The following is an 18435-nucleotide window of genomic DNA, read 5'->3' as shown; positions in this document are numbered from 1 at the left end:
ATTCTGTTCACTGTTTTTTGGTAGAATTCATAGAATTTCACAATATAGACGTTTAAAGGAACTAGAACAATCAAAATGTCCTCATGTTTGTAAAATAACATGTAACAAACACAAAGAAGAAGCGCTATGCAATTTAAAAGCAACAGTGAAAATCAACAAACAGCTCTTGATGGAATAACCAATGTAAGAATAAGAAGAAAAGACATATTCTTTCTTGTACACACATACACAAATGAAATATCTGAAATTGGTTTTCAAACTTGGCTTAGCTACAGGCCTATTTAATTTAAAGATAACTGGAATGAGTGATATTTTCATTATCTCAAGTCCTTATATCCTTTACCTTTAGATCAGAAATATGTAGATAAATGGGAACTTATAGTATGTACATACTGGGAATGCTGACCTATTGAAGGTCGGTATACTGTATGTATACTACAGCTATTGTTTAAACTACATTATTAAAATCTGTTTCACATAAAATCAAGATTAGTATTATTGTAACAGAATAGCAACTTGGTTCATAATTATTTTCTCATACTTACTAGCTACTTGGAAAACTGAATTATATGACTTTCTCTTCTAACAATATCCCCAGCATTCAAAGAGAGAAAATGCAAGAGCAATGAAGCAACAGGAAAATAAATAACATCAGACCAGAGAGGTAAATTTTTTTCTAATTTTTAAAATTAAACCTTATGTTTTGACATAATTACATATTCACATGCCCTTACAAGAAATAGAAAAGAGTGGTCTCCTCTACCCTTCCCTAATATCCTTCATAGATATTAATAACATCTTGCATAATTACATCACAACCAGGATATGAATGTTGATATAGTCAAGATACATTTTCATCACCACAGGGCTCCTCTGTGTTGATTTTTATAGTGTTATTAAAATGCTATGAGTTACATGCTAGTGACAGCATGTGTTTTACAAGGAATCATTTGTGAATAATCTAGAAAGAACATAAATGAGTATGATAGAGATATTGGCATTCAGATTCTTCTTTTGGCATTTTCAACTCCCGTTCCAACTGAGTGTATGAACTAGTTTAAAATGGGTCTGAAATCTTTTTTTTTATCACTTCTTCCATTCTTCTGCCCTACAAAGTAGGGAGCATATGATGATATATATTTCATGGGAGAAGAAAGAACACATATTTTTTCTCATTTCTCTTACCATCTTAAATGCTTAAAAGGAAAAATGCTAAAATCTCCCAATGAATCAAAATACTTCTTTTCATGCTCATACCACTGCAGGGCTATTTAGAATGAAGTTTATTTCTAGAGTCTCATGTGATAGAGTTGCATCTTCTGGCTTGCCAAGCTGCAGACTCTGTTATAAAGACAACTTTTCTTCCTGGCAAGCTTCCAGGACAGCTCACTACCCACAGCTACCGTCCTCACCTCCAATCCCTGACTCACAGGATTGCTACAGCAAACTGGTGGCACATATGTTGTATCTTCTGCACAGAATGTTCTGTGTATTAGAGCCACTCAACAGTGACATAACCAAGCACACGCTAAATAGCATTTGGCGTAAAACCACAACTTAGAAACCCTGAGGCCTAAAGTATCACCAGGCTTGACATCTTGAAACACAAAAAATGGCAGCACTGTCCAGAATGGGAGTTATACAAGTCCAGGGGAGGGACAAACAGAGGGCTGCGGTGGGCAAGCTCCAATCTCCACAATCATGCTTCAAAGGGAGCAGACAGACAGCTTTGTTTTAATATATTAGAGCTTTGCTCCCAAAATACAGTTTAAAACATACTGCTTCCTCCCTTTCACTTGATGTCACCTAATAGAAAGGATGTTAAAAGTAGCTGTGAGACAGTCTCCTGAACCCATGGGTTTGAAGAAACACAAAGATCACAGGAAACACACAGCCAGTATTTGAAGTCCTGAAGAAGATTTTCAACTAGTTCAGGTAAAAATCAGACCAAAGACCCATACTTTTTGTTTCTGGTCTTACCCAGTTACATCCTGAAGAAATTTTAAATCTCTACAGGTTTTTTTCACTTAGGTCATGTTTTAAAATGATAGTCTTTGTCTTTTTGTTTCTTTTGGAAAAGTTGATGATACATGTACATAAGACATTTTGCATTGTATAATCAACTTTTCCAAAAGAAACAAAAAGACAATAGACTACCACTTTAAAACATGACCTAAGTGAAAAGAATGGAACTGGGCCAAAGATAAAGCTTAATGTAACAGACATAATGTGAGTTATGATGGTATCATCAGAAAATAATATATCGCATCTTCTCTGGTCCATGACACATGCCATATTTGTTGAAGAACAGCTTCCTGTGTGTTGATGCCTACTGCCTGCTTACCTGGGTGCTGAAGTTGACAGACATCACTAGTCCTGCCCCATGCTCTCTGGCCACTTGCAGACTAATGAGAGTGGCCTTCTTATGAGCCACCGGCAGTCGAGAACCCACAGAGAAGTACACGAGACTTGGAGGTTTATCACGCTGTAATAATTTAATCTGTGCAAATCTGGCACTATTGTTTAGAGCTGCTCCAGCTGTTACTTTGTACAGTTCCACAAAAAAATCTATTTCACTTTGAGGTATCTGCCAATGAGAGAAAAAAGAGGAGGGGGGAATGATAATTACAAATAGATTTCTATTTTAAAATAATTCTGACATTAAGAAATAGCATCATTCGTACACACTATTACAGAAATAAATATACATTTAGAGATACAGTCTGTATAATTACAGAATTAAATTCTTACGTTAGATTACCAAGAGTTTTTTTTTTTTTTTTTTCGGTCTTTCTTCAACACCTTTACTCTCTCTGGGAGAGCATCTTACTAGAAAATCAATGTCAGGAGATAATCTATGCATATACTTCAATAAACAAAAGGATACACAAAGTATAATTCACAGAATGAAAATGTTATCCAGTAGTTAAAAAGAATGAACTATTTCAACATTTTTCAACGTGGATGGATCCAAAAACATGACAATGAGAAAAAAAAAATCAAGTTTGATAACGATATGTATGCCATGCTACAACAAATGGAAAATTTTTAATTACATAAAGCTTACTACATCTTGTTACTGGATACATATATCGCTGAAGGGTAACAAAGAAAACAAGACACCAGGACAGTAGTGATCTCAGCTGGAGGGGTGGCCCTGAGGTCAGGGCAGGGTGTGGAGCTGAAAAAACAGGACAGGGGAGAAAGCAGCTTCAACTCTGTAAGGTTTCATTGTTAAAGGTTTTACATAAATTGGCCAAGTATTGATGGGTTAATTTAGTGGTCTCAGGCATTATTCAAAATTTCCCTAAATTCAGTACCAAGAAATCTAAATTTAGTCTGTTGGTTATGGTTTGGTCATGTTTTCCCTAGGTTCTGTGTCAACAGTCTCAGATAATTTATTTTCTAAAGCCTGCATTCAATTCTGTAACATACTGTTAATCACCCGTTTTTACTTATTTTCTCTTACGTAATAATTAAGAAATCTTAGCATCATTTTTAGCTTCCTAGCATAACTCCAAGAAGCTAAACTGATGCATTTTCAACTGTATGTCTCACTGTCTAACTTGATATAATGCATCCTTTTTTTCTATCAGCCAGGATCTTAGTAATAGTTTGTTTCGTGATCATTTTAATGAGAATCATTATGTCATGAAACAATACAACAAATTCTTCAGTATTATTCAAAATGATTTATATAGTAGCACAGTAAATGAACCAAATCTCTTTTTATTGTCTGAAGAAACATATTTAGTTTTCATGTGATATAGATTTTCTTTATTTTGCTGATTAACTCTCAGTAAATGTTGAAATGAAGGTAAATGTTTTTCCCACTTTTGGCAAACTAAATTGGTAAATACAATAAACTGCAGCACTTGAAAAGTATGGGTAACTATATTCAACAACTATTATTCCCTAACAGCCAATGAGCTTGAGTTCACAATAATTTCATTTAACTAAGAACTTCAGAATATTACATTTCAACAAACTCTTGCCTTTTCTTCAGTATAGTATTTCTTCTCATTGTGATGATGATTAAAACATTACTTATAACTACTCTGAGTCAAAAAAATATGTTGTAATCTAAGTAGGGAACCATAGAAATTGAACAAATGTGCAGATGGGTGCCAACACATAATTAGAAGAGACAAAAGGAATCTTTCAGTCTAACAACAGAATACTCGTTCAAAGACTATGCCTGAAGTATACTGGGAAAGCAAAACTCACAGATGGTTATCTGAACCTCTCTGGACCTAAATATGACTGGAGACCTCACAAGAACTCAAGTTCCTTTCCTAGTTAGGTCAGCAGCATTCCAAGATGATCTTTTGCCCAACTAGTATAAAATAATTTTTTGGGGGGCCCAGACCTGCTCAGAAGCAAGCAAAGTAATAAATAAGCAAGATCTTACTTAAATAGTTCTTAAAGAAATATGTGCAACAAATGTTTCAACAATCTGTTTAAACAGACTTTGTGGGTTAAGAAATGCATCCTAAGTTTATTAACTATGACCTTCATACATTTTCCTAATATAGACCATATGATAGAACCATAAACCATAAGATACACAGCAGAGAAAGGGTGCATGAACTGGAATTCAAAAGACGAATTCTAATCTTTACTGAGTAATCAACTTGGGGAAAGTTACTTAAGTTCTTTATAACTTGAAAAAAAAAAAAACTGAATGACTAGAGGAACGATAATTAGAGATATGGACACGACTGAGCAACTGAACCGAACTGAACTGAAGAGTAGAAAAACGTTAAGTTGAGCGTCAGTAGACAGACTGGACTTAGGAAAAACCGCCACCAGTCAGTGGTGCAACTCTGCAGATGAAAGCATGCAGTGTGCATACTCTATTATGTTGCCACTCATCTACTACCAGTGTTTATGTGGCTACTACTCAGCTCCACTCCCATTCATTCTGAATAACAGTAATACCAAGCCACCCTATGAAGAGCCAACTCCTTGCCGAGCCATGGGAAATACCTCTCATTCATTATCTCATTTAATATAACGGCCCTGTTATTAACTCCACCAAGTCTGAGAAGTTCAGGAAACCTTAGCAACTTGTTTGATGTCACAAGCTATTTAGTGGAAGAGTGAAAATTTGAACCCCCCCCCCAAAAAAAAAGTTTGAACCCAGGTCTTCTATCATCTTATGTATGAACCTAACAGAAACAGAAGATGTTAAGAAGAGGTAGCAAGAATATACAGAAGAACTATACAAAAAAAAAATGTTAATGACCAAGATAAACACGATGGTGTGATCACCCACCTAGAGCCAGACATCCTGGAATGCGAAGTCAAGTGGGCCTTAGGAAGCATTACTATGAATAAAGCTATTTGGAGGTGAAGGAATTCCAGCTGAGCTATTGCAAACCCTAAAAGATGATGCTCTGAAAGTGCTTCCCTCAGCATGCCAGCAAATTTGAAAACTCAGCAGTACACAGGACTGGAAAAGGTCAGTTTTCATTCCAATCCCAAAGAAAGGCAATGCCAAGGAATGTTCAAACTACCTCACAATCGCACTCAATTCACATGCTAGCAAGGTAATGCTCAAAAGTCTCTCAAGCTAGGGTTCAAGAGTATGTGAACTGAGAACTTCCACATATACAAGCTGGATTTAGAAAAGGCAGAGAAACCATACTAAAACTAACAATATTTGCTAGATCATGAAGACAGCAAGAAATTCCAGAAAAACATCTGCTTCACTGACTATGCTAAAGCCTTTGACTGTGTGCATCACAGCAAACTGTGGAAAATTCTTCAAGTGATGGGAATACCAGACCACCTTATCTGCCTCCTGAGAAATCTGTATTCAGGTAAAGAAGCAACAGTTAGAACCGGACATGGAACAATGGACTGGTTCCAAATTGGGAAAAGAATACATCAAGGCTGTATATTATCATCTGCTTCAGTTCACTTCAGCTCAGTCGCTCAGTCGTGTCCGACTCTCTGCGACCCCATGAATCGCAGCACGCCAGGCCTCCTTGTCCATCACCATCTCCCGGAGTTCACTCAGACTCATGTCCATCGAGTCTGTGATGCCATCCAGCCATCTCATCCTCTGTCATCCCCTTCTCCTCCTGCCCCTAATCTCTCCCAGCATCAGAGGCTTTCCAATGAGTCAACTCTTCGCATGAGGTGGCCAAAGTACTGGAGTTTCAGCTTTAGCATCATTCCTTCCAAAGAAATCCCAGGGCTGATCTCCTTCAGAATGGACTGGTTGGATCTCCTTGCAGGCCAAGGGACTCTCAAGAGTCTTCTCCAACACCACAGTTCAAAAGCACCAATTCTTCAGTGCTCAGCCTTCTTCACAGTCCAACTCTCACGTCCATACATGACCACGGGAAAAACCATAGCCTTGACTAGACGGACCTTAGTCGGCAAAGTAATGTCTCTGCTTTTGAATATGCTATCTAGGTTGGTCATAACTTTTCTTCCAAGGAGTAAGTGTTATTTAACTTTAATGCAGAGTACATCATGTAAAATGCCACGGCAGATAAAGCACAAGCGGAAATCAAAATCGCCAAGAGAAATATCAATAACCTCTGGTATTCAGATGACACCACTCTCATGGCAGAAAGCAAACAGGAACTAAAGAGCCTCTTGATGGTGGTAAAAGAGGAGAGTGAAAAAGCTGGCCTAAAACTCAACATTCAAAAAACTAAGATCATGGCATCTGGTTCCATCACTTCATGGCAAACAGATGGGGGAAAAAATGGAAACAGCGACAGACTTTATTTTCTTGGGCTTCAAAATCACTACAGACAGTGACTACAGCAATGAAATTAAAAGACACTTGCTCCTTGGAAGAAAAACTATGAAAAACCTAGACGGCATATTAAAAAACAGAGACATACTTTGACAACAAAGGTCCGTATAGACAAAGCTATGGTTTTTCTGGTAGTCATATATGGTAAAGAGAGTTGGACCATACAGAAGGTCGAGTGACAAAGAATTGATGCTTTCGAACTGTGGTGTTGGAGAAGACGCTTGAGTGTCTCCTGGACTGCAAGGAGATCCAACCAGTCCATCCTAAAGGAAATAATCCTGAATGTTCATTGGAAGGACTGATGCTGAAGCTGAAACTCCAATACTTTGGCCACCTGATACGAAGAACTGACTCATTGGAAAAGACCCTGAAGCTCAGAAAGACTGAAGGCAGGAGGAGAAGGGGACGACAAAGGAAGAGATGGTTGTATGGCATCACCAACTAAATGGACGTGAGTTTGAGCAAATTCCAGGAGATGGAGAAGCCTGGCGTGCTGCAGTCCATGGGGTCACAAAGAGTCAGACACAATTGAGCAACTGAACAACAACAAAACTGAAGATGCGGGTGACATACTGGAGGAAGTGATATTTTTATGAGTCCTTAAGTACGTCAAGGCTGTATACTGTCACCCTGCTTATTTAACTTACATGCAGAGTACATCATGAGAAATGCTGGACTGGAAGTAGCACAAGCTGGAATCAAGATTGCCGGGAGAAATATCAATAACCTCAGATATGCAGATGACACCACCCTTATGGCAGACAGTGAAGAGGAACTAAAAAGCCTCTTGCTGAAAGTGAAAGAGGAGAATGAAAAAGTTGGCTTAAAGCTCAACATTCAGAAAACGAAGATCACGGCATCTGGTCCCATCACTTCATGGGAAATAGATGGGGAAACAGTGGAAACAGTGTCAGACTTTATTTTGGGGGGCTCCAAAATCACTGCAGATGGTGACTGCAGCAATGAAATTAAAAGACGCTTACTCTTTGGAATGAAAGTTATGACCAACCTAGATAACATATTCAAAAGCAGAGACATTACTTTGCCAACAAAGGTCCGTCTAGTCAAGGCTATGGTTTTTCCAGTGGTCATGTATGGATGTGAGAGTTGGACTGTGAAGAAAGCTGAGCGCTGAAGAATTGATGCTTTTGAACTGTGGTGTTGGAGAAGACTCTTGAGAGTCCCTTGGACTGCAAGGAGATCCAACCAGTCCATTCTGAAGGAGATCAGCCCTGGGATTTCTTTGGAAGGAATGATGCTAAAGCTGAAACTCCAGTACTTTGGCCACCTCATGCGAAGAGCTGACTCATTGGAAAAGACTCTGATGCTGGGAGGGACTGGGGGCAGGAGAAGAAGGGGACGACAGAGGATGAGATGGCTGGATGGCATCACCGACTCGATGAACATGGGTTTGGGTGAACTCCGGGAGTTGGTGATGGACAGGGAGGCCTGGTGTGCTGCAATTCATGGGGTCACAAAGAGTTGGACATGACTGAGTGACTGAATTGAACTGAACTGAACTGAAGGGAGAGTTAGGAAATGTTGAGTTGTGGGGGTTGAGGAAGGCATAAGACTATTTGGACAAATGCAAAGAGGAGGACTTAAACTTATCAAGTAGAATAACATGACCAAAAGTTTTGAATATTGAAATTTCAGTTACTTTTCTTTAGTGCAATAGAAACCATAGCAACTGATCAAACCTCCACTCAACAAAAGCAAATATAATATTTGTATAAATTAGGAGTTTGGGATTAGTACATATGCACTACTATACAGAAAATAGGTATACAGGACCTACTGTATGGCACAGAGAATTATACTTGTTACCTTACAATACGTACAATGGAAAAGAATATGAAGACAAATGTATACACACACACAGAGAGAGACACACACACACACATATGTATGTTATTGTTTAGTTGTTTATTCATGTCCAACACTTTGTGACCCCATCTGGTGGCTCTGTCTGAGGAATTCTCCAGGCAGGAATACTGGAGTGGGTTGCCATTCTCTTCTCTTGGGCAGCTTCCTGACCCAGGGATAGAACCCAGGTCTCTAGCAATGAATGTGGATTCTTTACCACCTGAGCCATCAAGGAAGCCCTCATGTACATATAAGCTAACACATCACTGTACATTAAGTATACTTCAATTTCAAAATTTTTAAAAATGAAATTCTTGGATAAAAAATCAGTGGGAACTCAATATTTTAAACTTGTTTTCTAGCTCCATCACTACCAAGATGGTTCATAGCCATAGCTGTGTCAACCATCAACTCTTATGCCTATCTCCAGAACAAAGACTCAGATCTCTGAAATGCTGATTAAAGAAATCAAATCCTTGGATGTCTTAGGGCAGGAAAATTCAAGATGGCTCTAAAACATAGGTTATTGCTATAAAGCAAATAAGTATCCAGGGATGTTAAAGCAACATGAAGACACACAAGAGTAGCTTAGTAGATCTTTCAGTGTCTATGATATGACTACTGAAGAAGAAGTGGGCATCAGAGGATGAGACGGCTGGAAGGCATCACCAATGCAATGAACATGGACTTGGGCAAACTCCAGAAGATGGTGAGGGACAGGGAGGCCTTGTGTGCTGTAGTCCATGGGGTCGCAAAGAGTCAGACATGACTGGGCGACTGAACAATAAGAAAAACAAAAATGAAAGTATTTAGTAAGCAATTAAAATCAGATGAATTTGAATCTATAACATAATGGTACTTAAAGGAGAAATTTATGGCAATGTATTTTTTTAAATGGTTAAAATGAAAAATGTGAGTGTTCAGTTCAGTTCAGTCACTCAGTTGTGTCCGACTCTTTGCGACCCCATGAATCGCAGCACACCAGGCCTCCCTGTCCATCACCAACTCCCGGAGTTCACTCAGACTCACATCCATCGAGTCAGTGATGCCATCCAGCCATCTCATCCTCTGTCGTCCCCTTCTCCTCCTGCCCCCAATCTCTCCCAGCATCAAAGTCTTTTCCAGTGAGTCAACTCTTCGCATGAGGTGGCCAAAGTACTGGAGTTTCAGCTTCAGCATCATTCCTTCCAAAGAAATCCCAGGGTTGATCTCCTTCAGAATGGACTGGTTGGATCTCCTTGCAGTCCAAGGGACTCTCAAGAGTCTTCTCCAACACCACAGTTCAAAAGGATTAATTCTTTGGCGCTCAGCTTTCTTCACAGTCCAATTCTCACATCCATACACGACTACTGGAAAAACCATAGCCTTGACTAGATGGACCTTAGTCGGCAAAGTAATGTCTCTGCTTTTGAATATGCTATCTAGGTTGGTCATAACTTTTCTTCCAAGGAGTAAGTGTCTTTTAATTTCATGGCTTCAATCATCATCTGCAGTGATTTTGGAGCCCAGAAAAATAAAGTCTGACACTGTTTCCACTGTTTCTCCATCTATTTCCCATGGAGTGATGGGACCAGATGCCATGATCTTCGTTTTCTGAATGTTGAGCTTTAAGCCAACTTTTCACTCTCCTCTTTTACTTTCATCAAGAGGCTTTTTAGTTCCTCTTCACTTTCTGCCATAAGGGTGGTATCATCTGCATATCTGAGGTTATTGAGATTTTTCCCAGCAATCTTGATTCCAGCTTGTGTTTCTTCCAGTCCAGCATTTCTCATGATGTACTCTGCATATAAGTTACATAAGCAGGGTGACAATATACAGCCTTGACGTGTATAATTAATATTTTATTAGTTTTAATATATAGGGTAATGTTAGCATATCAATAAAGTTATACCTTTAATTAAGTATATATTGATTTATTAGTGAGTGGTAAACATTCTTCTCTGTGCATGTATGTAGGAAGGAGTTAATAAAAAATGCTAGTAATACAATCATTTCTAGGAAAAATACAAATTGTACCAAAAATAGGAATAAATTTTTAGGACCTGTGAAATGCATGCAAATGAAAACATGTCAGAAGCTAAAGAGTACTTCATACATAAAGTGAGAGATGATGCAGTTTATATTCATTCAAATATGGTAGAACAAATGAACTGCAAAGATGCACCAAGATCACAGATTTGTTATCTCATTTCTTTTCAATTTGTGCCACATTCCCTAGCATGTGGGACCTTACCAGGGATCGAGCCCATGGCCCCTACACTGGAAGGCAGAGTCTTAACCACCAGGCTGCTAAGGAAGTCCCTGTTATCTCATTTTTTATGAAGTAGGGCCCCCAGCTTGCCCTCACAAATATAACAAGATATTAAACGAGGCAGGTCTATCTTTTTTTTTTTTTTAATTTCAGGTCTATCTTTTCAATGCCCCTATAGACCAGCTCAGTGTTTGACGGTGACAGGGCATTGGTTAAGGGGAAGCATCACTGCAAGATTGAAAGAACAAATCACTCTGTGGAAGACGCATGGTGCTGAAAACATTAACTTGTAAAGCATGAACTTAAAAAACCATGTTGATCTCACAAGTCACGTCATAAAGTGGATCTCAATCCACTGTCCAGCAATTCTCATTTGAAACAGCTTCAGACAAGCATTAGGATCTGTGGTCCTAACAAAGAACAAAGTGGTGATAACCAAGTAACCTGAAGTGATCTGAGATGAGTGGTCTTTCTCTTCTGGAACCATCAAAATTCCTAAATTCTGGGAAGATACGAAACTATGTATTACTATAACCTTAGAGAACATCAATACAATGCTTCAGGAACTCTCAGAAAGTGGAAAACCAAGTAGACAAAAAAATGAATGAAGAGTTAAATCTACAAGATTATTATTTAGAATGGGTTTAACTACAGCTACCCATTTGGAAATAATTTTATTTGTGCAATGCTTTTTGTGCTGTTCAAAGTTTTTGGCATGTACAAAAAAGTCGTGATACTTTTGAACATTCAAAATATTATGGCTAGTTTTTGCATTAAATATTTGAGTTTAATAAATTAAGTGGTAGACAAGGAATAAATGCTACTGAGTGATCCTTGGACATTAAAGTATCATAGAATAGTCATTTTTTAAAAAGTGACACATGATTACTAAATGATTAAAACTCTGTTAGAACCTCAGCGGCCAATACCATTTGAATAATGCAGATTCCATTAGAATAAGGAGAGGAACGCCTGGCTCCTGGGTGCCATGTGCAACATGAACCAATAGAAACTGATCCAAAGACTCAGTGAGCATGGGCTCTGTGCCCTTTGGTAGATCAGAGCTGACCTCCCTAACTAAATGGATAGCGAATGAGGGAACTCTCATGTTAAGGATGAAATCTATGGATACAATACAATGTAATCAAATCTATAGACATGATTAAAGGAAAAGAACTACACATTCAGAGTAATCAGAAATAATACTAATCGGGCTGAAAATGACTCAAGGAACTATCCACCCTGTGAGCAGGTGGGCCAGGAAGAATCTTGGAAATGACAAGAAATAGAACGTAAAAAAACTGATGAGCTTTTTCATTACTGAGATACAAGTGACTTACAACATATGTAAGTCTCAGGTGTACAACTGATGAGCTTACTTACAGAAACTCAGAGAGACTCAGACATTGCAGCTAGGTGGACACAAAGAATCTCCACGTAATGTACACATGTATATGTGTCAACAAAGTAGCTTGAAAATGACTAATTTTAAAGAAGTACAATCAGAATTCTACAACACCGGGCCTCATTGTTTCTTACCTTTCCAGGCTTGAGCTCAATGGTGATCAAGCCCTTTGTTTGGCCTGCCATGCAGACAGTGGTCCCTGCTACAGACAGAAGCTGATCCACCAGGTTCACACCATCTTTCTGGAGCACAGCAGCTGTTTTGTTAAATGTGACTCGCCAAAAGACCCTGACATCTTCGAAGGCTCTAGGAACAAAGCAAAACCTATGCCAGTGCAGTCAAAAACTGCATTATTCCTGAGGCTAATGCAGAATATATTACCACTATGTCTGAAGTGCACCTCTTCATTCAATACCAGCATTATCTCTCCCACTGAGAATGTTGAAAATAACCAGTTCTGCCCGCTACAGTTAAGAAATTAAGGCCAGAGTTTACGTGGCATTCTTTGACCACACTCCATTCAGGGATGATTAAGTATTTATTGAAATATAATTCTGGATGTTATGTATCAGAAATATGAAAATAAAAATTATAGAGAACCACTGCCTTGAAGTAAACATTCCTCATTTGTCTTTTAACAAGAACCTTTCTAAAGGAAAAACAGTACTGCTAAAAATGGTCGTTACTATAAAGGACAAGAGATGATCTACCTTTTCTGATAATATTTAGACACAAAATGGAAAAGGTAACACTGACACATGATTCTGTCTGCATCCCAAGTGCACGTACATCATGAACACTCAGATGTGTGCTATACTGTACTAAGCTGTAAGCAAAATACTGGTGATCCAAGTCTTCCTAAATAGTAAGTGGTTGTACATGCAGAGTGACAGAGAATAGTAAACATGATGAAGTGATGACGGACATAATCTGACATCTGCATGGTACTTAGTTCAGTTTGTTAGATAGTTCAGTCGCTCAGTCGTGTCCGACTCTTTGCGACCCCATGAATCGCAGCACGCCAGGCCTCCCTGTCCATCACCATCTCCTGGAGTTCACTCAGACTCACGTCCATCGAGTCAGTGATGCCATCCAGCCATCTCATCCTCTGTCGTCCCCTTCTCCTCCTGCCCCCAATCCCTCCCAGCATCAGAGTCTTTTCCAATGAGTCAACTCTTTGCATGAGGTGGCCAAAGTATTGGAGTTTCAGCTTCAGCATCATTCCTTCCAAAGAAATCCCAGGGTTGATCTCCTTCAGAATGGACTGGTTGGCTCTCCTTGCAGTCCAAGGGACTCTCAAGAGTCTTCTCCAACACCACAGGTCAAATGCATCCATTCTTCGGCGCTCAGCCTTCTTCACAGTCCAACTCTCACATCCATACAGGACCACAGGAAAAACCATAGCCTTGACTAGATGGACCTTAGTCGGCAAAGTAATGTCTCTGTTTTTGAATATACTATCTAGGTTGGTCATAACTTTTCTTCCAAGGAGTAAGTGTCTTTTAATTTCATGGCTGCAGTCACCATCTGCAGTGATTTTGGAGCCCAAAAAAATAGTCTGACACTGTTTCTAATGTTTCCCCATCTATTTCCCATGAAGTGATGGGACCAGATGCCATGATCTTCGTTTTCTGAATGTTGAGCTTTAAGCCAACTTTTCTGCTTTCCTCTTTCACTTTCAACAGGCTTTTTAGCTCCTCTTCACTTTCTGCCATAAGGGTGGTGTCATCTGCATATCTGAGGTGATTGATATTTTTCCTGGCAATCCTGACTCCAGCTTGTGCTTCTTCCAGTCCAGTGTTTCTCATGATGTACTCTGCATATAAGTTAAATAAGCAGGGTGACAATATGCAGCCTTGACATACTCCTTTTCCTATTTGGAACCAGTCTGTTGTTCCACGTCCAGTTCTAACTGTTGATTCCTGACCTGCATACAGATTTCTCAAGAGGCAGGTCAGGAGGTCTGGTATTCCCATCTCTTTCAGAATTTTCCATAGTTTATTGTGATCCACACAGTCAAAGGCTTTGGCATAGTCAATAAAGCAGAAATAGATGTTTTTCTGGAACTCTCTTGCTTTTTCCATGATCCAGCAGATGTTGGCAATTTGATCTCTGGTTCCTCTGCCTTTTCTAAAACCAGCTTGAACATCAGGGAGTTCACAGTTCACGTATTGCTGAAGCCTGGCTTGGAGAATTTTGAGCATTACTTTACTAGCATGTGAGATGAGTGCAATTGTGTGGTAGTTTGAGCATTCTTTGGCATTGCCTTTCTTTGGGATTGGAATGAAAACTGACCTTTTCCAGTCCTGTGGCCACTGCTGAGTTTTCCAAACTTGCTGGCATATTGAGTGCAGCACTTTCACAGCATCATCTTTCAGGATTTGAAACAGCTCAACTGGAATTCCATCACCTCCACTAGCTTTGTTCGTAGTGATGCTTTCTAAGGCCCACTTGACTTCACATTCCAGGATGTCTGGCTCTAGATTAGTGATTACATCATCATGATTATCTGGGTCGTGAAGGTCTTTTTTGTACAGTTCTTCTGTGTATTCGTGCCATCTCTTCTTAATATCTTCTGCTTCTCTTAGGTCTAGACCATTTCTGTCCTTTATCGAGCCCATCTTTGCATGAAATGTTCCCTTGGTATCTCTAATTTTCTTGAAGAGATCTCTAGTCTTTCCCATTCTGTTGTTTTCCTCTATTTCTTTGCATTGCTCGCTGAAGAAGGCTTTCTTATCTCTTCTTGCTATTCTTTGGAACTCTGCATTCAGATGTTTATATCTTTCCTTTTCTCTTTTGCTTTTCGCCTCTCTTCTTTTCACAGCTATTTGTAAGGCCTCCCCAGACAGCCATTTTGCTTTTTTGCATTTCTTTTCCATGGGGATGGTCTTGATCCCTGTCTCCTGTACAATGCTACGAACCTCATTCCATAGTTCATCAGGCACTCTATCTACCAGATCTAGACCCTTAAATCTATTTCTCACTTCCACTGTATAATCATAAGGGATTTGATTTAGGTCATACCTGAATGGTCTAGTGGTTTTCCCTACTTTCTTCAATTTAAGTCTGTATTTGGCAATAAGGAGTTCATGATCTGAGCCACAGTCAGCTCCTGGTCTTGTTTTTGTTGACTGTATAGAGCTTCTCCTGGCATGGTACTTAATAAAGTATTAAATGTTCAAGGCAGCCCTAATCAGGGCTCAATCACATCTGACTCTTTGCAACCCCATGAACTATACCCTACCACGCTCTTCTGTCCATGGGATTTTCCAGTCAAGAATACTGGAGTGGGTTGCCACATCCTACTCCAGAGAAACTAGAGTATTTGAACACTGACATAAAATTCCACGTTACTGTCTTCTACCAACATTTCATCCTGCTTCTACTGTTTTATAAATGCGAATTAAACACTACGTAGACACACAGGATGTTATGTCTTCTATATAGATATAAACAAACCTGTTTGGCTGCCTTGTAACAGTAAGTCGCAGACTGCTCATCTCAGTTTCTTCACCAAGCTCCAGTCTACTCTGGGACTCCTCACTGAATCCTATAATGCCATTGTGAAGATCACTCCCTGGAAAGAAAAATAGAAGATGATGATATACCAAAGACTTTAAAAGGTCTCCGTTTCCCTCATCTATTCAGCTCAGATGGTATTAAAGCGAGAAATTCACAAGTGAATGGGGCAGGCAGGAGCTACAACTTTTAAAAGATCTTTACCCAAAACAGACTAGAATTAAAATGGTCATGTCAAGGTAGTTGACACTGTGAGAACAAAGGACCTAAAGAAAGAAAACATCAAAGCCTGCTGCCCACACTGATACACACACTCATCTCTCTCTGATGAGGCTCTACTTTTTATTTCAGTCCCTGATACTGCTGTTTAAAGTCAGCACATCCTGATAGAATATAAGTTCTACTGAATAGCCATTGTTTTACTTAGCGCTGTATCCCTGGTACCAAGAACGGTGTCTAAAAAATATTTAGTGAATCCATGACCTTCGTCTGATTGGTTTACTTCCCTATAAGAAAGTTGACCAAAAGACCGCTGATGTTAAACATTTGGTTATTTTCCCCAGAGAAAAAACGGAACTATTAAGGAACTCTTTGGAATCTCAGAGTAAAAGAAAACTCCTCTGCGCAACTCTTGAGGTTAGAGGCACCATCATACTACACAACTGTGTCAAAAACTGGAACAAACCCGCAGCCCACACTGTGCTGAAGCAGTCACTCCAAACCCTGGCCAACACATAAGCTAGCATCTCAGACAAGAGACATTATCATTAAACAGCTCCTGCTGCTTTCTATTTCTCAATAACTCAGTTTTGCAAAGTGATTCTGAAAGCAATGACCCAGCGGAATCAGCCTCAAAAACCACCTGTAGCCATCACCCTGAAACCTGAAACTCCAAGTCGACAGAACTTCTGCAAGGAAACAGAAAACTACTGATCTGTCTCGAAAGTGTGAGTAAATGTGGAGCCTGCAGCTTAGGGACATGCAGATGGTGGACCACTCTTGTCCTGAGGGCTCATGGGTGTTTTATCTCAGCCATTGCCCATCCTCATCCTCACTAATTAATCACTACGACTGCATCTTAGTCCTGCATTGGAACCTGACCTTAAGTCTTTTTCTTCAGCAGCAATTCTTCTCTTGTCACTTTGAGTAGGAATTTCGTCTCTCAATTAACAACAAACAGATTATAACCATCTCAAAGCAGAACTTGCATTTTCTTTTTCAATGTAATAGTGACTAGCATGGTCCTAAGGAGTATAATACTTTCCTTGCAGCATCTACAATGGTAAACTTTATGTCCAGTTTCTAGTAAGATGAATCAAGACTTCCAGAGTGCCAATGATCAGAAACAAAACTAAATAAACTATTTTCCCCTGATTTGTCTTGAGCATTTGTTCTAATATCTAAATGTGAAACAATTATGAAGGTTAAAGATAAGAGGAATCAGCAAAATTAATGATATAGTTAAAAGATAAATACTAATTTAAAACAAAAAGCCAGATAAGGAGAAGACAGAAACATTCACAGAGTAAGGGAAGTCAGGGTATTTGACGTGCAAAAGTGCTGATGAATTACACCACATGGCTCCAAGAGGAGTCAATCATTTGCCACGTGTCTAAGATGCTTGGTGTTGGGCAGAGAAGAAAAAAAACATTAGAGAACTTCCCTGAGGCTCAACTGACTGACTGGTGAGTTAGGTTCAGAGCTGGTTGATGGGAACTGCCTGATGAGTTAGACTCAGAGCTGACCTATGGGTAAGCACTGGTATGCCATACTGACAGTATTAGTGAACCATGTTGGTATGCGTTGGTATGCCAAACTGACTGAGGAGCACGTCCATTCCAGTTGGAACACAGCTGCTGTCCTGAGCCCCTAAGGGACCCTAACCACCACCACCCTAACCATTACAACATCTCCCATGATCCAGTAACTAATGGAGTAATGCTTTGGAGAGCAAAAAGCCTCCATCAACTACTGTGATTGGTCTGTACCTCTGTCAAACTACTTGCTAAATATTTTGACCATCAACTCTGATCTTATTCAAATAAATATAACAAAATATTTATGTCATGGAATGGGGGAAGAGACTGTTGATTTAATTTTAAAAGAAATATATAGGTGGCATTAAGTTAATGTGAATCAAACTCAGTAAACAACTTGGAGAATAGAATCTGCATTTATAATATTCAATAAACTGGATGATTAGGAATAAATGATAATTGGTATAAATTTGCAGGGTTACATAAATGGGACGATGTTGGGTATAAGAGGAAGTTACACAAGTGCAAAATTATGACTGAATTATAACTGAACAGCTAAAATAAAATTCTAGGAAACACCAAATCTTGCAAATGGAAGATAAACATATTTATCCTAAAAGTTTTCTTTTATTAAAAAAAAAGAAACATAAAGCATAGACTGCTGCTGCTAAGTTGCTGTTAAGTCCTGTCAGTCGTGTCCGACTCTGTGCGACCCCATAGATGGCAGCCCATGAGGCTCCCCCGTCCCTGGGATTCTCCAGGCAAGAACACTGGAGTGGGTTGCCATTTCCTTCTCCAATGCATGAAAGTGAAAAGCGAAAGTGAAGTCGCTCAGTCTTGTCCAACTCTTAGCGACCCC

At 39.3% G+C, this 18435-nt stretch overlaps 1 protein-coding gene across 1 annotated transcript in view; it reads right to left on the bottom strand.

The window, feature by feature from the left end:
• ADGRV1 (adhesion G protein-coupled receptor V1) overlaps positions 1-18435 on the bottom strand; it is a 535827-nt gene that overhangs the window by 315357 nt on the left and 202035 nt on the right. Inside the window, exons 75-77 of the mRNA XM_052643554.1 lie at positions 15760-15877; positions 12435-12606; positions 2345-2587 (exon numbers count right to left, since the gene is read on the bottom strand). Coding sequence (XP_052499514.1) covers positions 2345-2587; positions 12435-12606; positions 15760-15877 — 533 coding nt within the window. The remainder of the gene's footprint in view (positions 1-2344; positions 2588-12434; positions 12607-15759; positions 15878-18435) is intronic.

The sequence above is a fragment of the Budorcas taxicolor genome, chromosome 7 (assembly GCF_023091745.1).
Source record: "Budorcas taxicolor isolate Tak-1 chromosome 7, Takin1.1, whole genome shotgun sequence".
Taxonomy (NCBI): Eukaryota; Metazoa; Chordata; class Mammalia; order Artiodactyla; family Bovidae; genus Budorcas; species Budorcas taxicolor.
Note: the sequence above shows the minus strand (reverse complement) of the source record. Positions and strands in the feature narration are given on the sequence as shown.